Source organism: Carcharhinus amblyrhynchos, chromosome 1, assembly GCF_965287045.1.
Source record: "Carcharhinus amblyrhynchos chromosome 1, sCarAmb.v2.hapA, whole genome shotgun sequence".
Taxonomy (NCBI): Eukaryota; Metazoa; Chordata; class Chondrichthyes; order Carcharhiniformes; family Carcharhinidae; genus Carcharhinus; species Carcharhinus amblyrhynchos.
Genome location: NC_137324.1, coordinates 114,483,092 through 114,506,501, shown reverse-complemented (window position 1 = coordinate 114,506,501; position 23,410 = coordinate 114,483,092). Strand labels below are relative to the sequence as shown.

The 23,410-nt window shown below is 40.7% G+C and overlaps 1 protein-coding gene across 1 annotated transcript; it reads left to right on the top strand.

Moving 5' to 3' along the window:
* The first annotated feature begins 5,468 nt into the window (after window positions 1–5,468).
* On the top strand, window positions 5,469–17,720 carry LOC145350120 (interleukin-8-like). Its single transcript, XM_080199057.1, has 4 exons — window positions 5,469–5,550; window positions 8,740–8,872; window positions 14,319–14,402; window positions 17,266–17,720. Exons 1-4 carry the CDS (start codon window positions 5,490–5,492, stop codon window positions 17,312–17,314), a joined length of 327 nt encoding a protein of 108 aa, XP_080055183.1. The 5' UTR covers window positions 5,469–5,489; the 3' UTR covers window positions 17,315–17,720.
* Window positions 17,721–23,410: the final 5,690 nt, after the last annotated feature.

The window sequence follows — 23,410 nt, the reverse complement described above, 5'->3', positions numbered from 1 at the left end:
GGTTTCCCGACATAATGTGGATAAGCAGACAAGAGGTAAGGCCACACTGGACTTGGTACTGGGTAATGAACCAGGCCAAATGTTAGATTTGTTTGCGGGAGAGCACTTTGGAGATAGTGATCACAATTTGGTGTCTTTCATTATTGCACTGGAGAGGGATAAGGTCACGCGACAGGGCAAGGTTTATAATTGGGGCAGGGGTAATTATAATACGATTAGGCAAGAATTAGGGTGCATAAGATGGGAACAGAAACTGTCAGGTAAAGGCACAAATGGAAAATGGAGCTTGCTCAAGGAACAAAAACTGCGTGTCCTTGATATGTATGTCCCTGGCAGGCAGGGAGGAAGTGGCCAAGTGAGAGAACCATGGTTCACAAAAGGAGGTTGAATGTTTTGTCAAGAGGAAAAAGGAAGCATATATAAGGATGAGAAAACAAGGTTCAGTTGGGTCACTTGAGGGTTACAAGGTAGCAAGGAATGAGTTTAAAAAAAAAGGGCTTAAGAGAGCTGGGAGAGGGCATGAGAAGTCTTTGGCAGGTCGGATCAAGGAAAACCCCAAGGATTTTTACTCTTATGTGAGAAATAAAAGAATGACTAGGGTGAGGTTAGGGCTGGTCAAGGATAGTAGTCGGAACTTGTGCATGGAGTCAGAAGAGATAGGCGAGATGTTGAATGAATACTTTTCTTCAGTGTTCACTAAGGAGCGAGGCCATGTTTTTGAGGATCAGAGTGTGATATGGGCTGATAACAGTAGAAGAGTTCGATGTTCTGAAGGAAGATGTGTTAGCAATTTTGAAAAACCCGAGGGTCGATAAGTCCCCTGGGCCAGAGGAGTGGAGAAATTAAGATGGCCAAGGCCACACCAACAGTTCTCGATAAAAAGATCAAGATCAGGTAAGCAACCAAAGGGAGAATTCCAGGTGGAGGGGAATGCTGGAGGTGGGTGAAAGGATTTGCTGAATGGGGCAGGGGGGGAGGGGCACGGGGAAAACACAGTACCCTTCATCGTCCAGTACTTCCCCAGAGCGGAGAAGCTACGACATCTTCTGAGTCTTCAACATCATTGGTGAAGACAAAAATCTCGCCAAGGCCATCCCCAAACCCCGGTTTCTTGGCCTTTATAGCAAGCGGAATAAAATATAAAAGCAGGGAGGTCTTGCTGCAACTGGTGAGGCCGCAACTGGAGTACCGTATGCAGTTTTGGTCCCCGCATTTGAGAAAGGATATTTTGGCCTTGGAGGGAGTACAGAGAAGGTTCACTAGGCTGATACCAAAGATGAGGGGGTTAGTTTATGAAGAGAGATTGAATAGACTGGGTCTGTACTCAGAGTTTAGAAGGCTGAGGGGGGATCTTATAGAGACTTACAAGATAACAAAGGGGCTAGATCGGGTAGAGGTAGAGAAATTCTTCCTGCTTAGAAATGATAGCAGAACTAGAGGGCACAGCCTCAAAATAGTGAGGGGGGGGGTAGTTTAGAACAGAGTTGAGGAGGAACTTCACTCAAAGGGTGGTGAACCTCTGGAATTCTCTGCCCATTGAAGTGGTGGAGACTACCTCGCTGAATATATTTAAGTCACGGGTAGATAGATTTCTGATAGACAAGGGAATTAAGTGTTATGGGGAGAAAGCAGGAAAGTGGAACTAATCCACTTCAGATCAGCCATGATCTTATTGAATGGCGGGGCAGGCTCAAACAGCTAGATGGCCTACTCCTGCTCCTATTTCTTATGTTCTATGTTCTCTCATACATATATTCCCACATTGTTTGTTAAAGGCTACAACCATTTTTTATATCAACAAGGTGTTGGATATTACACAGCAGAAATGACTGTCATTAAGCCCACCTGATACACAAGTAATGTATACTTATGGCATTCCTTTACCTGTTATAAATGGGTTCATTCCTGCATTAAAATAATTGATTGTAGAATGTCATTTGAATATGTTAGGTGTTACATAGAATTTACAGCACAGAAATCAGGCCATTTGGCCCAATTGATCTGTGCCTGGGTGTTTATGCTTCACATGTGCATTCTCTTTTTCACTTAACTCCAACTGCATTTCTTTTCTCCCTCATGTATCTAACTAGCTTCCCATAAAGGCATCAATGTTCTTGCTTCAAGTACTTCATGTGGCTGAAAGTCCCACATTGAAACCACATTCTTAGTGAAGAGGTTTGTTCAGCTTATTAGTTAGCGACTATGGTATTTTTGATCCCTGGTTTTACACTCGTCACAAATGTGGATGTCTTTTCTATGTCTGTTCCATCAATCACGTTAATAATTTAAACATCTCTATTTGGTCACATCTTCTCTTTTCCAGAGTTACCCACAAGCAACTGTCAGCTGAATATGTCTGCAAGAAATACAAATTTACAAAGAGCTTGCAGACACCAGCAATCACATATCCTCCCAAATGACAATTCCTAATTCAAAGCAGAGTGTTAGAATGAAATTAAATCCCAATATATTTGAATGCAATTCTCTTAGTGCAGCGTAACATTTATTTCTGTGGAAAAAATGCTTCATTATTGTTGCACAATAATGAAACCAATAATTTAGTCTTCCATTCTTAACCAGCTCTAATTTATTGACCTTAGAATAGAAAGCTGAGTTTTCAATTCTCGTGAGCCTTGGGTGAACTCCTAACTGTACAAAAAACCCAGCTGTCCACTCACAATCTGTTTCTTCTCACTCTGCCAAGACCATATCTATGCTGTCACTGTTCCTATTATTCCATTGACTTTGTTGACAACTCTGTTATATGGCACTTTTTATTAAAAGTCCATGCATAACTGTATTGTCCTCAACAACTCTGTCACCTCATCAAAACCTCTAACTAGTTAAACCCAATTGTTTTTGAACAAATCCATATTGGCTTTCCTTAGTTAATCCACATTTGCCCAAATAACTTAATTTTGTACTGGATAATCATTTCTTAAACCTTTCCTACACAGTGATCAAATTGATAGGCACATTGTTGCTTGACTTATCCTTATTTCTTTTTTAAAAAGTGTGCAACGTTTTCAATTCTCTGGTCCTCTGGAACTGCTGCTCTATATAGGGAGGAATGAAAAATCAGTATCTCTACAACTTCCACCCTTATTTCCTTCAATATCCTCAGATGCATCTCATACAGTCCTTCTGACTTATCAACATTAAATACAGCCAACCTTTTTACTATCTCCTCTTAATCATTTGTTAAATGAGGGTTGGTAAACTCAATTGGGTAGATAAATAATATGTGGTTCAAAATACTAACCACACAAGTTCAATTCCTGTCCAGGCTGAGGCAGTCTTGAGATATTGCTTCATACTGTGCTTGAGAGTGAAAGGTAATATTAAATCACTACCAACAAAAAACTGTCCAAAAAAACTCAAGATGAAGCCTTAGCAGACAATAAACAAGGGCCTGCCTTAGGCAAAGTTTATTATATTTTTACTAGTGTCACAAGTAGTTTCATATTAACACTGCAATGAAGTTACTATGAAAATCCCCTGGTCGCCACACTCCAGTGCCCGTTCAGGTACACTGAGGGAGAATTTATAATGACCTAACCAAAAAGTCTTTCAGACTGGGAGGAAACCAGAACACCTGGAGAAAACCCACAGACACAGGAAGAACATGCAGACTTCGTACAGACAGTGACCCAAGCCAGGAATCATACCCTGGTCCCGGGTGCTCTGAGGCAGCAGTGCAATCATGAAAAAATTTTTAGTCCACCCTGCATTCAACTATGCTGTTCTTTCACAATTACTTCAGCGTCGCCTGCTTCACAAGTAAAACCAAATGCAATGTACTCATTTAGCAACTGAGCCTCCAGTACCTAATGCCCTCTGCTTCCATGCTGCAAGTCCTTTTTGTTTCTGAACCAGCATCACTCCTCCTTTTACAACCATTTTATAATTTATAAGACTTGTGGACTTTTGTCCAATACTTTACCGTGAAATTTGTGGATAAAATATCATATGAACCTCATTGGGTTTTAGCTATTGGGCTCAAGATTCAGAAAAGTAACACAATGCAATAAGTCTTCAAAATAAATGTTAATGTATTTTGTGGGATTACACAAAGCATTTGAGAAAGAGGATTATAGTCATCTTAGATCATTAGGATTGTTATGGTTCAGGTCAGAAACTTCAAAGTGTTTTATCGATCCCGCCTGGATCATAACTTCTGCATCTTGAATTTGGCTAGGAAAAGCATGATATGTTTCACTTCAGGTATGATTCAAATGACCCACTAGGGAGCTTTTAACAAAAAGTTTACTTAAGAATGTAGTTAACACATATAGTAAGAAAATTAACAAGAACTATTTTCAATTACAAACAAGAAACAAAACAACTACTATAATGTATGTTCCTTACAAATGTATCTAATGTGTCCCAATCAAACCAATCCCATAGATAAAAGACTCTTTTCACAGGATTAACACAAAGACTAATGCTCGTGTGATACTGGACTTGAGACCTTTGGATGAAGTCTGCAGTTCTTTGGATAGACTCAGGGCTTCCCAAAACATCAGGGGCTCTAGGCAAGTCACCAGCAGCTAATTTCCCTCCTTCAGAAAGGCAAGATCTTGCTTTCAGCTAACTAGCAGAATGTCTGAAACTAGCAAGAGAGATTTCTTTTCAGCTTGATGCCCCTTCTAAAACTAAAACTCAAACCTGCAGCTCCAAACTAAAAATGAAAATAAAACTCTTATCATCTGACCTGCCAACCAGTTTTTCTTGTAACAATGCAGTCATAAGCATCCCAGTAAAATAAACAAACTCCCCTTCAAGTGGCAATAAAAAGACTCTTGCAGACAGCCCAGCAACAGTGAGAAAAACAAACTGAAAAAATTTGCTTACAACTGCAGAGTACATGATTTAAAAAAAACACTTCTTAATGGTGCACTAGCTTAGAATAGAAACCCTGCAGTGTAGAAGGAGACCAGTCTGCACCCACCACAATCCCATCCAGGCCCTATCGCTGTAACCCCACATATTCACCCTGCTAATCCCCTGACACTAGGATCATTTAGTATGGCTAATCAACCTAATCTTTGGATTGTGGGAGGGAACTGGAGCACGCGGAAGAAGTCCATACAGACATGGGGAGAAAGTTCAAACTCCACACAGACAGACAGTGACGCAAGCCAGAAATCAAATCCAGGTCTCTGGAGTCATGAGGCAGCAGTGCTAACTTCTGTGCCACCATGCCACTTAAATTCACAGGATACATTGCAGCTTGAAATGAAGGGAAGAAGTGTATCCTTGGATCAAAAGGTTTATTTTAAAGCAGAAATTGCATATGACTTTAGAATGCACCAAAGACTGCAGGATTAAGGGGAATTGGAATATGACGTAGTTTTTTTTGAGGTTCTGACAAATTTTCATAACTTCCTCAAATCTTACTATTAAATATAAGATTGAAATGTGCCAAACCAACATTCAAGACTTTTCTCGTTGCTGTAACTAAAGAAGATACCAAAACACACTCAACAATGAATATTCAAGTAAGATTCCTACTGTTGAGTACAATTGTGATCTGCTTGGCTGCTCATGGTAAGGTCTTTTGATCCATGTTATTTTTAATCCTAAAGTTTATGATAAGAACATACTTTGCACTGAATTGTTGACAGACTCAGCCTGAACATTTTCTATAACTGCCAAGACAAGGAGCTTGCATGTACTTAACATTCAGGAGTGAAAGTCAACGCAACTTAAATTTAAAAGTTGTTTTTGTTTCATTTCCCCCTTCATCTGTGAAAAGTTCAGTGGTATTCTTGATTTCCACAGAAGTTTCAATAACTAAGATCAAGATTTGATATGGATTATTTACAATCACCGAGTCAACTAAATTTGATAGTGTAACTGAATGACTGCTTCAATCATCCTCCAGAATATTTGTCGTTGCAGAATATTTTGGTTTAGATGAACATTTATTCCATTACACTATTTCTCCTATATGTGCTGCAAGTGAAATTTTACTTTCTGAACTTTTTATTTTACATTTGTGAAATATTCTGATGGCTCAGAGGAGATGTGTTTCTTTTATTCATATGTAACATGAAACAGAACCAGAAAAACGATCAGTGGAGAAACAATCGAGTGGGAGAAGGGAAACCTTAGAAAAGGGTACCAATCAAATGAGGATCGAACTCAACAAGCCAGGTCTTCAATTCAGGCATGGCTCCATAAAAATAATAACTTTTTATTCAGATAGCCCATTGACACCTACAGCCTGCATGTTAAGTGGAGAAAAAATATTGATAGGAATACCCCCTTTGTGCTTGTCATTAGTACTGCTTCTTCACAGCACCAGAGACCCGAGTTCGATCCTAGCATTGGGTCACTGTCTATGTGGAGTTTGCATATTCTCCCCATGTCTGCATGGGTTTCCTCTGAATGCTCCGGTTTCCTCCCACAGTCCAAAGACGCGCAGACTAGGTGGAATGGCTATGCTAAATTGGACCTTAGTGCCCCAAGATGTGTTTGCAGAACTAGCCAGGTAAATATGTGGGGCTTTGGAGATAGGGCCCAGGTGGGATACTCTGTCAGAGTCGGTGCAGTCTTGATGGACCAAATGGCCTCCTCCTGCACTGTAAGGATTCTATGATTCTAGTTCAATGGTCATGGGCTCAGTATGAACGGGATGTTCTGTCTGAAACAGGAAGCAGCATTTACATTTTGACAGTAAGCTGCTGTCAGTGTAATGATTCCCATGTTGTTCCCATACTGTGTCATTGCCATGTTTCACAGAAGTTGCCATCAGCCCTAGCCTGTCAGTGACATTTTCCCACCTCCACAAAAAAGATCCTGGGCAAGACCTTCTCTGTGGGCTTGAACACCCCGCTGTGAGATATAAATTGGGTCAGAAGATGGTGCAGGTAGAAAGTATACATTTAACTGTTGTTTATCCTAAATTGGCCAATTGGTGACCAGTGAATGGGCTCACCAGACAGATTCTCGAAGCTGGAGGAGCAAAATGAGACACTCCAGTGTGAAAACAACAATGAGATGCCTGGTAGGAAAAAAAAGAATGAATGAGAGGCTAGGTTCCCCAAAACGGAAGCTCCCCCTCTATCTAACATTTTCAATCTTAAAATAAAAAATGGCTTTTGCAGCCTGGCCACAACTGTGGGAGTGAGTGGAGGGGGGCAGTGGAAGAATCCCCTTTATAGAGGCTGTTATCAAAGCTTGGCAGGCAAGGAAGGCATTTAAGCCTGTCTGAAGGACCAGGCCTGGCCTGCTTCCAGACAGCTAAACTAGCCCAATAGCGTTTAAAAAGCACAAAAAAATTGTTAAAGGTCATCTGATATCTCTGACTTCAGTTTGGTGGTGAATGTTTATTTTCTAACAATCTGCTTATTTGATAAAACCACTTCACTAGAATGGCAAATTAGTTTTTAAATCACATTCTGCTAACTTCAGTCTCTAATTGAAGAATTGCTGGAGTGAGAGACAGAAAAAAGTGGCATAGAAAGAGAAATGTAGAGAAACACCATGATCTCAAGTATCTTGTGTGACATGGTGGCACAATTGTTGCCTTAAAGCACCAGGGACCTGGTTCAATTCCAGCGTTGGGTGACTATCTGTATGGTGTCTGCACATTCGCCCCATGTCTGCATGGGTTTCCTGCAGGTTCTCCGGTTTCTTCCCACACTCCAAAGATGTGCAGGTTAGGGGGATTGGCTATGCTAAATTACCCCTTAGTGTCAGGTGGACAAGCAGGGTAGATACAAGGGGTTGCAAGGATAGGGCCTGGATGGGATTGTTGTCGGTGCAGGCTCAATGGGCTGAATGGCCTCCTTCTGCACTGTAGGGATTCTATTACAAATGACCATATATGGTGTAAAAAGTCCAAGCATCTGATACCATGTGTGTACCAATTTGTGGCCGAAATTCTAGATTTTCATCCCAGCCATATTATGTTTGTTGTTGGGGAACTAGATGGTTCTGTGAATACACAATGTTATTTCTCCCAAATTTAAAATCAGGATGGGTGGAATGGAAGTTTCCTCTCTCAATTGACCTTCAGGTTCCTCCCTGTGGTGAGAAAAAAGTATTTACCAGAGAGAATGGTTAAAGTTAGGAACCAACACAAATATAGTGTTCATTGTTTTTCCTTAAAGAGGAAGTAGAAGGTTGCTTGAAAGAGAGGAATGTTTGAAGTGAATGCAGAACAAGCGGGATCTAGTGATTAGACCATGTTATTTTACATGACAAGGTCAGACTTGGCTGAATACATTGGTTAATGCTTTTAAGACCTTAACTCATGTCTTTTCTTGCTTTGTCTGGGTTCTGCAGAGACCTTTTGAGGGCATAACAGTTAGAATTTGCAAGAACTCTACTGAAGACGCAGTGGAGACAGACGATCCATCCATACTTGCGTGAAGGCAGGCTCACCACTCGAGCCAGCATCCATAGGTAGAAATTAGGCTACAAAATTAGTGGCAATAAATATAAGATTGTTACCAATAGATCAAAAGAGAATTCAGGGATGACTTCTTTACCCAGGGAGTGGTTAAAACATGGAAATCAATACCACAAGGATTAGCTGAGGTGATTAGACGTTTAAGGAGGAGAAGACATTTATGGACCATAAGCACTAGCATGGAATAATTGGACTATGCTGTACATTGTATGTTTAATTTTTGCTTATGTAATGCACAATTTTTTCCATTTTTATTTGCGATGCGATGAGTTTTGTTTTTCCATCTTCTCATCCAATTCTTTCCTCTTTCTCTACAGGTTTCTGCATAGGAAGCATAACAAACTCAAGATGCAAATGTGTGAATGTTATTTCTAACTTCATTCATCCAAGAAAATATCAACATGTCAAAGTCTTTAACCAGGGCTCCTACTGCAGAAAAGTAGAAATTGTGTAAGTATTGAAGCTACCTGAGCTCATGCTGGAACCTGGGCTCATATCCAAGGGATCAGTAAACCACCGTACAGGGCCCTGGGGCAGGTGGGGTGGGGGAAGAGAGGAACCTCTCATGGGTTCTGGGGAACCAATGCCTTAATTTTCTGAGTAACAGTGCTGAAGGGCCTCCACCACTGACATCAATATGAAGCATCCCTCCTCTTGACGGTCAAGAGGATTCCTGCTCGAGGCAAATCCGAAACAAATTTATTCTAGGTGGGTGGTGAAACAACATTTATTGTTGATAACAACACTTATTATTTAGACACATTTTAACATAAAAACATGTGAACAGAAAATGTTAAAGTGTTTAAGTATCCATCTAATTAGTGCAGTCCTTCACCCATGCCATCTTAGCGCAACTGCAACTTCTTAATCTTATGTGGCCTACCACTACATCTCAGTGTCTTCCCAGAACGTACATCTAAGATAGAGGGATTTGGCTGCCTACCACGCCCCATGGTCTGTGACGCCCTTGGTGGGCATCTCTGGAGGGCCTGAGCTTCAAGGGTCTGGACGTATCCATGACACCCTCTTCACCCTGCTGTTCCTGAGAAGCCCCGGTGTCAGGAAGGCAGGAGTAAGAAGCCACAGCCACAGTCTCCTGGCTGGAATGCTCTGGCATGGGCTCAAGCCCTTCCTCCTCCCTTGGGGTTCCTGTGGATCCCTGGGTCACTCCATGTGATGGCAGTGCTTCTGCAGTGAGCTCCAGAAGCTCTGCTGTCAGTTCACCCTGTAAAAAGTTTGACAACACCAGGTTTAAGTCCAACCGATTTATTTGATAGTAAACTCACAAGCTTTCAGGGTTTGTCCCTTCGTCAGGTGAATGGAGAGCTCTGACCTCAAACAGAGCATATAACAGCACAGTTTACAGATTACTGATTAGAATGTGAGTCCTTACAACTAACTTGCTTTTCAAGTCTTAAAGGGGCCTACAATGTGGGTGGAAAGAGCATTAAGCACAGGTTAAAGAGATGTGTATGGTCTCCAGACAGTACAGTAAGTGAGGTTTTGCAAACCCATGTCGCACAAAACCTCACTTACTGTACTGTCTGGAGACCATACACATCTCTTTAACCTGTGCTTAATGCTCTTTCCACCCACATTGTAGGCCTCTTTAAGACTTGAATAGCAAGTTAGTTGTAAGGACTCACATTCTAATCAGTAATCTGTAAACTGTCTGTGCTTTATATGCTCTGAGGCCAAAACTCTCCATTCACCTGACGAAGGGACAAACCCTGAAAGCTTGTGAGTTTACTGTCAAATAAATCGGTTGGACTTAAACCTGATGTTGTCAGACTTCTTATCGCGTTTACCCCAGTCCAACGCCGGCATCTCCACATCATGTCACCTAGCCCTGCCAGTCCTCAAGGACCTCCTGCGTTCTACCCAGGGTGGTCAAGCCCTCTGTGATGGCCACCCAAGTCAGGGGCCACCTCTCAATGGCTGCAGCAAGTGCCCTCTGGGACTGGGCTGTGCTCTGCAGCTCCTTAGCCATGACGCTCTATGAGTGGACCATGTTCTCATGGGCTACTTCTGTAGCCCACTGTGTCTCAGCATTGTCTCGCAGGGTCTCAAGCAAACTTTCGAGCCTCTCAGCCATGGGCCACAGAATCTCAAGAAGTCATTCCGTCCCTTAGCTGTGACCCGGCCATGGTTCTGGAGATTCTGCCATGGCCTTCTGGGACTCGGCCATTGCTTGAAGCCTGCCACTCATGGTGAGGATTCCCTTTCCACCACTGATGTCACCTTTGCAGTGTTGGCCTGGGAACCAAGCAAGACAGGCAATAGCTGGTCCACCTGAAAGCTTTGGGACTCCTCCCAACAGCCTCGAAGTTGGCCCAGTGTGGCTGTCAGACCCTCCTACATTCCCTAGCTCTGTTGCTGCGGAGTGAGAAATGATCTCAGGAGGCCCAGCATGTAGGCTGGGGCCAGCTGAATCCTCACCTCTGGCAGGCCCCCACAGGTCTTGGACGTTCCCCCCTCCACCCAGTGTACATCAGATGTATCATGCTCACCAGAGAGTGACCCAGAAGCCTCAACACAATTGGACCCACCAACATGTCAGTATCTGAGATGGTGAGTTGTGAGGTGGAAACTGATGCCAAAAAGGTATCGCCCTCAGAAGTCTCTTCATCCTCTTCCTACAAGCAGTCTTCAGAGCTGTCGGGGGAAGGAAGGGTGGGAGCAGCAGTGGTGACTTTGGGGCGTCCGGGTCTCTTGCAATTGGGGCTGTAGGCTTTCGGGTGCATTAAGCCCTGCTCAGAGGCTTCTGCATTGAGAACCAGACTCGCTCAAAATTTTGTAGAGTGCATATTGGGGATCCCTAAAAACGCACTCAAAAATGGTTCTGAAACTCTCCCAGTTTCAAGTCTGCCCTTGGTTACAAACAGCTTGCAAACCTCCCATCACCCAAGAGTTACTAGTGAAACTAGCTACAATTGGGATTTGAGCTCCACCAGATGAGGGCAGACCATTTTTTCATGGTAAAGATTTACAAGCATCCTCACCCTGACGACACAGCCACCTTGCAGAACTGGGTCCTAGGCAGAGCACCCCCAGAAAATGTGGTAGGTATGGGGGAGGTAATCTAGCATCCTCCCTGACCCCAGCAACCTCCCATCAATATTTTGCACCTTTGTTAGAAGGTACATTCAAATTACCAAAGATTGCTCTTTGTGTCCTCTCCTCTTGGATCATGGACTTTAGTAGTGCCAGGATGAAAATCCAGCACAACTGCCAGGGTGGGATCCACAAATCATTTATAAGATTAAACGTTCCTGCATTTACGAGCGGTCTTGTGAATCCTTTGCCTACGGCAAAGTAGTCCGAGAGATGAATTTATCAAATGCTTTGATTGTAGACAGATCCTGGTACATTTGTTTGTGAAACCAACTAGGAATAAAAGCAAAAACACAGCAGATGCTGGAAATCCAAAATAAAAGCAGGAAATTCTAGATAAACTCTGCAAGTTGGGCAGCATCTGTGAAATCTATCCCTGATCTTCTATTCTGCCAATACAACCTCTCCAACTATGTAATCCATCACATTTCCACCCTTCTTCAGCTTTGAAAAACAGTCATACAAACTCAAAACATTAACCGTTTCTCACTCCACAGATGCTGCCAGACCTAGCTTTTACCCAACATTTTCTGTTGTCACAACTAGGAATAAAGCCATTTTATATCTAGTAATTGTGTAATGAGGCAGTTTTAGTTCACAATCTCATAATAAAAGATCCTCTGGCCAAAAAGTGATTCAAAGGTAATTGAATTCCATATTAGTGTTGAGAACAACATTCTCCAATCCCAAACAAGAATATTAAACAAAGTCAAATACATATGTTAAAAAGGGGCAAAGGTTAATTGGGCAAATAGACTAAAATGCATGGCAGTAGTATAAACATGGGGAAAACATTAAAAATAATTCAAAATATTTGACAAAAATACACGAGAAATATCCATCCATGAATTACCAAGGAAATTAAGGATACTATTAGATTTATTGTCTTGTAATGCATCAAAGAATAGTAGAAAGAGCTTGAGGGTTGACAGAGTTTTGGAAACAAGCAAACAACCAAAGTTGATGAAAAAATAAACAAAAGCTGGATAGGGATATAAAAACAGGTTGCAAAATCTTTAACAAGCATATAAAAAGGAGTGTAGCTAATGCAAATGATGATCCCTTAGCAACAGAGGCAGGCGTAATTATCATAGCGAATGGGGAAAACAGCAAAAACACTGAACAAAATTTTTGTCCCTATCTTCACAGTAAAACATACAAATTATATGACAGAAATAAAGGTGAAGCAAGAATAAGGGACTTAGGTAATTATGAGAAGAAAAATATCAGAGAAACTTTATTTTCCCAATAACAGGTCTCAGGTTAACTGGCCTGTGGTTCCCCATTTTCCCTCTCCCTCTTGAATAGCAGTGCTACAGTTAGTAGCTTCCAATCTGCTGGGAGCATTCCAAAATCTAGGGAATTTTGGAAGATCATGATCACTGCATCTGTGCTTTCTGCAGTTTTATCTGTTAGTCTAGAACCTTGTGTTCTATCTGATCCTCAGGATCTCCCTTTTTAGTCCTATAAATTTGTACCACACTAATGTTAGACAAGTGGGTTTTTTTGGGGATTGTTCTATGAGGCTACTTTAACCGTCTAACTTCAGCTTATGAGCTTAAAGGTTTTTTTTGTTGTTAACAAGTCTTTTAAAATCTTAAAAGGTATTACTGGTGTTCTTGGGAGTCAATAACCTTTCCTCATTTTCAAAATACAAATTAAAAAAGTTGTGATCATTAAGACAGGTGGGATCTGACTTGTTCAGCAAATAACATTTGCTGTGGTCAAAACACAAAAGGGTGTTGAGGAAAAGGGAAGACTTGCTACAACTATGCAGTCTGTTTGTGAGACCACATCTCACGTGCTGCATACATTTTGGTCTAATTATTTAAGTAGGGATATACTTGCATTGGAAGCAGTTCAGAGTAGGTTCACTAGATTGAATCCTGGGATGAAGGAGTGGTCCGACAGGAAAAGTTGAGCAAGTTGGGCCCAAATACATCAGAGTTTAGAAGAATGAGAAGTGATCTTATTTGAAACATAAGATTCTGAGGAGAATTGACAGAGTAGATGCTGAGGAGATGTCTTCCTTCATGGAAGAATCTAGAGCATCATTTCAAAGGAAGGGTTGTTCACTTAAGATGGAAATGAGAAGAATTCTTTTCGTTCAGATGTTTGCGAAACTTTGGAGATTTCTACTCCAAATTCCCCGGAATTGAGTCACTGAATATATTCAAGACAGAGATGCATGGAGTTTGGAATCATTAAGTAGTCAAGGGTTATGGGGAACAGATAGGAAAGTGAAGATGAGGCCAAGATCAGATGAACCATGATCTGATATTATGGCGGAGCATGTTTGGTGGACCATATAAGATACTCCTGCTTCTATTTCCTTTGTTGTTGTGTTCTTATAGTGGATGTGCAGTTTTAAAGTTTCTGTGTCACAAGTAGGCTTACATTAACACTGCAAGGAAGTTACTGTGAAAATCCCCTCATCCCTACAATGCAGTGCCTGTTTAAGTACGCTGAAGCAGTACTTAGCATAACTAATACACCTAACCAGCACATCTTTTGGACTGTGGGAAGCCAGAGCACCCGGAGGAAACCCATGCAGACACAGGGAAAATGTGCCAACTCCACACAGGGAGTGACCCAAGCCTGGAATCAAACCCGAGTCCCTCGTGCTGTGAGGCAGCAGTGCAAACCACTGTGCCATCATGCTGCTTGTATACATGATTTGCTGCATCACTAACATCTACATTAGGATAGTGAATTCTCCTGCAGGAGCTTTCACATTTTGCCTCTAATGTTTCTACTTGAATAATTTCTGCTCACGTTACAGAATTACCTTGAAGCATGGGAAAAAGGTCTGTGTCAATCCCGAAACCCAATGGGTCAAGAGAATTATTTCCTTCCTGGATAAACGGTAAAATATTTATTCTACCCACTCTCTGATGAGGGCACAGGAATAATTCATTAAATTGGGATGTTATTGAACGATAATATCAGGCCTAGTTGAAGATAGTGACATGCATGCGCCTGCATTAATAATTCAGCAGTTGGGTATTATTGGCCCACACTATCTAGATCCAGCAAATATACATGTGCACAATGCAAATCATTACAAAGATTAACTTGTTGGTAAATGCAAAGGGCTGGGGCATTTGGGGGGTTGGGGGCAGGCAGAGGGTTATGATGGGGTGGAGTGTCCAATCATCAATACTTCCATAGGCAGGCAACTGAGTCCAGGCAGTGGTTGTGAAGTCAAATATCTCCTGAAACCACCAAGTCCTGGCTTTGAAGGAGCTGCTGGGCTTCCGAACACTGAAATCCAACCAGAGTTAAAATTAAAACCTGAACAAGAATGAGATTCACAGCCTTCTTGCCCAATCCAAACCCGTTCTTTTCTCCCCAAGTTAAAATTCAGTGCCACCTTTTTGCCAGAGCAACCAAAAATAAATCCCACGAATCTGGTTTTGTCCCTTAGCTTTTATGCTTCCTTGCTTCAAGTATGTGTGAAACCTTCCCTTAAAAAAAAACAGCATGGTATCTCACTCACTCTATGACAAAGCATTCAATACGCCAAAATTTTCTTGACTAAGAAGTTTCTTTACCCCTTTCAATTACAAGTTTAAATTGGTTGAGCCAGTAATAAGGGTGATCAGAAATAGTATATCCTTTCTCAGCCTATCAAAACCTTCTCAATTGTGAAAATCTCTATTAAATCTCAACCACTCTTGAGCCCCAACTATTTCAATTCTGTCATGCAAATGGTTATGGAGAGTTGTTTTCAAACTGGAGGCCTGTGACCAGCAGTGTGCCTCAGGGATCAGTGCTGGCTCCACTGTTATTTCTCATTTACAAGAGACTTACAAGATAATGAAGGGGCTAGATAGGGTAGAGGTAGAGAAACTCTTCCCACTTAGAAAGGATAGCAGAACTAGAGGACACAGCCTCAAAATAAATGCGGGGGGTGGGGGGGGGGGGCAGTTTAGAACAGAGTTGAGGAGGAACTTCTTCACTCAAAACGGTGGTGAATCTCTGGAATTCTCTGCCCATTGAAGTGGTGGAGGCTACCTCACTGAATATATTTAAGTCACGGGTAGATAGATTTCTGATAGACAAGGGAATTAAGGGTTGTAGGGAGAAAGCGGGAAAGTGGAACTGATCCACTTCAGATCAGCCATGATCTTATTGAATGGCAGGGCTGGCTTGAAGGGCTAGATGGCCTACTCCTGCTCCTATTTCTTATGTTCTTATTTATATTAATGATTTGGATGAGAATATAGGAGGCATGGTTCGTAAGTCTGCAGATGACACTAAGATTGGTGGCATAGTGGACAGTGAAGAAAATTATCTCCAATTGCAACGGGATCGTGAACAATTGGCCTGAAGAATGGCAGATGGAGTTTAATTTAGACAAATGCGAGGCGATGCATTTTGGTAGATTGAAATAGGGCAGGACTTAATTAATGGTAGGGCGTTGGGGAGAGTTACAGAAAAAGAGATTTGGGGTACATGTTCATAGCTCCTTGAAAGTGGAGTCACAGGTGGACAGAGTGGTGAAGGCGGCATTCAGCATGCTTGGTTTCATTGACCAGAACATTGAAGTTGTACAAGACATTGGTAAGACCAAATTTGGAATACTGTCTGCAATTCTGGTCATCCTATTATAGAAAGGATATTATTAAACTAGAAAGAGTGCAGAAAAGATTTACAAGAATGCTACCGGGACTTAATGGATTGAGTTATAAGGAGAGACTGGATAGACAAGGACTTTTTTTCTCTGGAGCGTAGGAGGCTAAGGGGTGATCTTATAAAGGTCTATAAAATAATGAGGGCACAGATCAGCTAGATAGTCAATATTTTTCCCCAAAGGTAGGAGAGCCTGAAACTAGAGGGCATAGTTTTAAGGGGAGAGGGAAGAGATACAAAAGGGTCCAGGGGAGGTGGAATCTTTTTCATACAGAGGGTAGTGAGTGTCTGGAACAAGCTACTAGAGGTAGTAGTAGAGGTGGGTACAATGTTGTCTTTTAAAAAAGATTTAGATAGTTAGATGAGTACGACGGATATAGAGAGATATGGGCCAAATGTGGACAATTGGGATTAGTTTAGGGGTTTTAAAAAAAGGGTGGCATGGACAAGTTGGGCCAAAGGGCCTGTTTCCATACTGTAAACCTCTATGACTATGATTCTAAATCTAACTTTCCATCTTTAGTATAACCTAGTGAGAATCTAAGTTATATTCTCCACGGATTTCTATAACGTCTTGCCCATTGAACTGTGGCTCAACCATGGGCTTTTTGTAAATGAATTCTTTATTTGTGTACCTTATGCCCCATACAAAATATCTTTCACATATCTAGTAAATTAATCTACTTGCACACACTTTTCATTTTTGGTCCCATTGGTTTCTTTGTTCACACCTTCAGGTACAATCCAGCATTCTCTCCTTTTCATGCCAGAATGAATCCAGTTTTGTGACGTAATACAGCATTGGAAAAGCATCAGATTAATCGCTACTTCTTTTTGTATTAAGCGCCTGAAATTTTAGTAAACGCTTCCTATAAACAACTTTTCAAATGCCTTCCGCAAAATCAACATTGACCAAATACTACACTCATTTCTTTTGGAAGATGATTGAGCAAGATCATGGAAAAAGAATATGCATCTTTTTCATTTTTCTAATGGCATTACTTTTTCATACGTCATAAATATGGTTTATGCTTTAAGCCACAAATGAATTTTCTATCTACTGTGATAGACACTCTATATTTTGCATTTCCTAGAGCAGCAGAACCTAATAAAGTCATCACAGAGGAGTCATCAACTGAATGAACGTGAATACAACAGAACATTCTACTGCGAGCCAACATTCTGCTGTTTACAATTTACTGCGCCGTAAGAGAATTGTTCGCTACCATTTCCTTCACTTGTGTTCTAACTAATATCACAACATTCAGAGAATGTAACCCCTTTTAATAAGTGCTAATAATTTTTCGTACTACATATTGCTTCTGGAATGTGTCAAATTATTTTTGAGCCAATACATTGACAATGATTTTAAGCATGATATTAATTTTTCTATCAACATCCAAAGAAATGAATCTTCCTGTCATTTAGTCGTATATAAATTGTTTGTAACTAAGTGTTTTATATTGATTTTCTCAAACTGAAAATATTTGATTGTATGAATTCCAGCTCAAATCAATTTTGCCAAATGTGCTTGGTCACTGAAGTAAATTCTAAAAGACTCCATTGCTGCTAGAGATTTGTTCAAAATAAGCACATAGACAAGAGTACTATATTTTGTATATTTCCTACTAATCTTCAATATTGTTAATCTGAGTTTTACCATATACTTGAATTTTAAAATTTAGTTGAGCTTTAATCTATTATCTAAAGAACTCCGTCATTTGGTGCACCCTCTTTTACTCCTGGAATGTGTTTAATGTGCAATCTATTCATCTAAAGACTCTTCACTACCTGATTACTAGTTTCTTTGCCCTTTTGAATCGGTCTGCTTTCTCACTCTTCCTAACAACTGTGTGATTATTACCATAGATTGTGGTCTTCATAAATCAACATTTGAAACCACAACATATCCTTTCAAAAGTAATCAACTTATATGCTAACTACAAATTACTAATGTTAGCCATTTAGAAATGGGAAAAAAATTACCAGTAATTCAAACTAAACCAATGTAACATATTTTATTAATGCTACGAGGATACCTTTAGCCACAATCAAAACATTTTAAAAAGCATCAAAAAGCATCTTTGGCATCTGACACAAAGATTTTATTGCATTCATTGAGTTACTTTGACTACGTTATCATCATTAGGATGCCATTTCTGGGTCAGATTTGGCACTTTTGGTTTTAGAATCAATCCTCCACAACAAATCAACTTGATCTCAATCCATTCAACTGCATATTCTGCATTTTTTGACTGATCCCATGACAGTTTCTGCATTTATAGCATCCCACAATTTGATGATGAAGCCACAAAATGTGACAGCGTGCATATACCCACTTGATTTTTTTTGCCTTCAACCATCCACCCATTGCATTCAGCATGAACATGATTCTTGAATGGCTTGTTGAGACACATTTCAATGAAACCTAGGACAAAACTCATGATTGCATTATTAGAACAAGCAGTTAAAGTAATTCTGAAGTTGTGCAGTTTATCCCCATGCTCAGTTTTTTTGTTACAGGGCTTTAAAATTTAAATATCAATTCATTTTTTTTGATTAAAAAATAATTTGAAAATTAATATCCCTTAAATGGCAACAGAAGCAAGTGTTTATTTTTAGTAGGCTTTATTAACTAAGTAGAGGAATGGTAGGGCAGCTTCAATTCTAGGAGTGCACATCCTGCTTTATGTAGGAACTCCAGAACATTTCCTGTGTCCTGGATAACCATATGTATAGGAAGCATAGTCAGCTGGAGTAGTTCAAGCCACAGGTTTTCGGACTTTGAGCAGCAGCTGGTGTCACTGTGGTATAGCAAGGTTGAGGGGTTTGTGACTAGCATATTTAAGGATGTGGTCATTCTGCATAAAAGACCATAAAAAGCAGAGGTAAGCCATTTATCCCATTGAGTTCGATCTGCCATTCAACGAGATCATGACTAATCTGATATAATCCTCAATTTCACTTTCCCATCTTATCCCCAAAACCTTTTATTCCTTCACTGATGAAAAATCTGGCTATCTGAGCCTTGAACATGCTTAATGACCTAGCCTCTACAGCCCTCTGTGGTAAAGAATTCCCCACACACACTACCTTTGGAGAGAAGAAATTGCTCCCCATCTTGGTCTTAGATAGGCAACCCATTACTGAGACATTGCTCCCCGCCCAAGACTCTCCCACAAGGCAAATCAACCACTTGGCAAACACCCATCAAGCCCCAAGAATCCAACATGTCTCAAAAAGGTCACTTCTCATTCTTCCAAATTCCAATGAGTACAGGTCCAACCGACTCAACGTCTCATAAGAAAATCTTTCCATACCCTGGATCAAATAAGTAAATCTCTTGATTGCCTCCAAGACTAGTATATCTTAAAGCGACCAAAATTGTTCATAGCATTCCAGGTCTAATTAGTGCCTTGTATACTTTTAGCAAGACTTCCCTATTTTAATACTCCATTCCCTTTGAAACACAGGCCAGCAGCCCATTTGCCTTCTCAAGTACCCACTGAACTTGCATACTAGCTTTTTGTGATTTATGCACAATGACTGCCAAATCCCTCTGTGCTGCAGTTTTTCAATTCTAAATAACATTCAGCTCCTTTATTGTTCTTACCAAAGTGCGTAACTTCACATTTTCTACATTACATTCCATTTGCCAAGCTTTTGCCCACTCATCTAACCTGTCAACCTCCTTCTGTAGGATCCTGTCATCCTCTTCATTTACTTCTCACTTTTTTTTGTGTCATCCACAAAATTGGCAGCAGTACATTCACTCCCTTCATCCAAATCATCAATATATATTACAAATAACTGTGGCCTCAGCAGTGATCCACTAGTTACAAGTTGCTTTCTCAAAAAGGCCCCTTTTATCCCAATTCTGTCTTCTATCAGTAGTTTGAGGTTGTCTAGGGAGTGGGAATGAATAATTACCAGTCAAGTAGCAGCTGCCGCCCGGTATTGCAAAAGTCCCCCGAGTGCATTCTTGAACCAGTATTCAGTTCTGAAAGCTGTAAAGAGTGATGGTTCATCTGCAGAGTGCAGCCACAGCCAAGTCCATGGCACTATAGGCAGATCAGCCATCTAGCGGGGTACAAGAATGATTGAAAGCACAACAGTGATAGAAGATTCAGAAGATAGGGGAACAAAAACAGTCGCAGATGTCAATGGCATTTGGACTCTCTCATATTAGGGACATGAATGTCATTGAACAACTGCAGAGCACCCCTTTGTGTGGGCAGCACATCAGTACCAATAACACAGACAGAAAGAGAGATGTGATCCTGCAGTCAGAATTCAGGGAGCTAGGCAGATTAGCAAGGTGGATCTCAAAAGTGTAAACTTTTGATTAGTCTCAGTACCATGTGCAACTAAGTATGGAAATAGGAGGATAGAGCAGGTGAACACATTGCCAGGAAGATGGCACAAGAAGGTAGGCTTTAGATTCTTGGGACATTGGGATTAATTCCTAGTGGGAACCTGTACAGGTCAGAAGGGCACCACCAAAACAGTGTCAGGACAAATATACTTGAAGGGTAATTTGTGGATGCCACTGCGGGGGAGGGGTCTAAACTAACTTAGCAGGGGTGTGAGAACCAGGAAGTAATATCAGAGAGGGATAGCAAGGTGCACAGAATATTGAAAAAGTCAAATAGTACTACAGTAGGAAATGGTAATGTATTAGTTGGGAGCAGAGTAAACAGGAAAGTAATTAAGTCTAAATTAGGGTTACAGTGCATGAGTATGAATGCACAGAGTGTGGTAAATAGGTTGGGTTAGTTGCAGACTCAGATAACAATGTGGAACTATTTGAAAAGGAGTGAGAAAGCAAATGACAGTGGCCTATCCCAGCAATACCATTTAAAGACCACAAGTGAAGTCCTCAGTACACAATATTTTCCAAGTAAAGAACAAAGAACAGTACAGCACAGGAAACAGGCCCTTCGGCCCTCCAAGCCTGTGCCACTCATTGGTCCAACTAGACCATTCGTTTGTATCCCTCCATTCCCAGTCTGCTCATGTGACTATCCAGGTAAGTCTTAAACGATCCCAGCATATCCACCTCCACCACCCTCTGTTTAAAAACCGTCCTTCTGATAAGAGTTAAACCTTGCTCCTGTCAACATGGACTTTCAACATAACTGGCACAGGAGATTAAAAAAATCTGTTCCATAATAAAGTAAAACTGAAACTAGCGAATTGACCCAATTCTGAAAATACATGAGTGAATACTGATTTAACTGAGTATATGTTAATTTACAACGTCTAAATCTCTATTTTAAAAATCTACAGTTTCTGAAATCTGAAGTAAAAAAAAAGAGACGCAGATCAGACATAATGCTCAGACAGGACAGACAAGTTATCAGATGTGGCCCCTCCTTCAAATTAAAGATACTTTTAAAAAGTGGTGCAGAGATGCTGGTGAAGTACTCAGTTATGGTAATGGAGTCTAACAACCCAAAAACTTAGTTGTTGGTTCATTGGCAGTCAAGGCATTAAACTTTCCAAATCAGTGACCTACCATAGAAGGCAAGGCGAACTTCATCAGAAACAAATTAGTTTTGAGTTAGGAAGTGAAAGAGACAGATGCACAGCCCTGCTGATTCAGCCGTATGCATGAATGTTACTACTTATTAAATCTGATATGGGCTATATACTAATAATAAACATAACCATTTATTCTTCTCCAAACAAATATAGCAATAATAACTTATGTTACAGAAAGTCCCTTCTGTGCGCATTTTAAACACAAGTTCTAAAAGAAGTTCAACCATCTTACTTTGACATCCAATTTAAGAATCCACCACAGTTCAGTGGTTTGAGGTTAATGTTTCTTGGAATTTAAAAAGTGAATAGGACATAGTTGCCCACTGCTCTAAACACAAGCTAAGCCAAATGATTTGGCAAATAATTGACAAATGCAACTGCAGACATAAATCTGAGGGAGGTCTTCTATTACTTGGAAGGTGCAAGTCTAGGTGGAGCAGAGGGACAAAGGAGTCGGTGTCTATATATGCAGTAATCACAAAGTAGTGTCACAGGTTAGCAAGGCCATAAAAAAAGGCAAACCAAGCACTAAAGTTTTATGTCTAGAGGAATAGACTTGAAAAATATGTTCGTTCAGTTTTATTTCTATCAAACCTTGGCTCAATCTCACTTAAGTGTGCAGTTCTGGTTGCCGTATTATAAAAATAAGAGGCACTGGAGAGGCTGAAGAAAGGATTTACAAGAATGACACCAGAAATACATATACATACAAGGCTGGGTCTCTCCTCTTGAAACGAAGCCTACAGGTGACTAAGTCGAAGTCTTTTGAATTATGAAAGGTTTTGACAGCGGATATAGAGAAATGTTTCCTCCTGCAGGGAACAGCATAAACAAAGAAACCATCAATATAAAGGTAGTTACCTAGAAATTGAAAAGGGGGTTCAGACACTTCTTCACTCCAGGAGTGGCAAGAATGTGGAACTCACAGGGACCAGTTGAAGAAAACAGTAAGTTTAAAGTTTATTAGTGTCACAAATAGGCTTATATGGAGTGTCACAAGTAGTCTTACATTAACACTGCAATGGAGTTACTGTGAAAATCTCCCAGTCCCCACACTCCAGCACCTGTTCAGGTACACAGAGGGGGAATTTAGCATGGGCAATGCATCTAACCAACACATCTTTTGGACTGTGGGAGGTAACCTGAGCACCCAGAGGAAACACATGCAGATTCCACAGAGAAAGTAACCCAAGCTGGGAATCAAACCTGGGTCCCTGGCACTGTGATGCATCTAATACTAGATGCCTTTAACAGAAAACTAAAGAAGCACATGGAGGAAGATGTGAACAGTTGGTTTCAATGATAGATTTAGATGTAAGGTGATGAGAGGAGGCTCCAGTACAAATCAATAATCCCAGCATGGACTCATAGGGCTGAATAGCCTGTCATTGTGCTCTATATCCTGTGTAATGGGGTTCAGAGGGTTAGAATTGAAAAGCAGAGAAATAATGTTAAATTTGCATGGAAAATGAGTTGGTATTCCAATTGAGATCTATGAACAGTTTGGGTTTGTATGTTATGAAAATGGACACAAACATTTTGATTTATTGTTACATGTATATGATTAAACCTATTGTTTCTTGCACACTATGCAAAGCATACTGTATATAGGGAAGGACAGTGTGCAGAATGTAGTGTTACAGTCAGAGCTAGGGTGCAGAGAAAAATAAACTTAATGCAAGGTAGATCCATTCA

Bases quoted from the DNA above. Each gene is read 5' to 3' on its own strand.
- LOC145350120 (XM_080199057.1), top strand. From the start codon at position 5,490: ATGAATATTCAAGTAAGATTCCTACTGTTGAGTACAATTGTGATCTGC. The intron at 8,873-14,318 runs GTAAGTATTGAA...CTCACGTTACAG, and splicing joins TGCAGAAAAGTAGAAATTGT to AATTACCTTGAAGCATGGGA. The intron at 14,403-17,265 runs GTAAAATATTTA...TGCATTTCCTAG, and splicing joins ATTTCCTTCCTGGATAAACG to AGCAGCAGAACCTAATAAAG.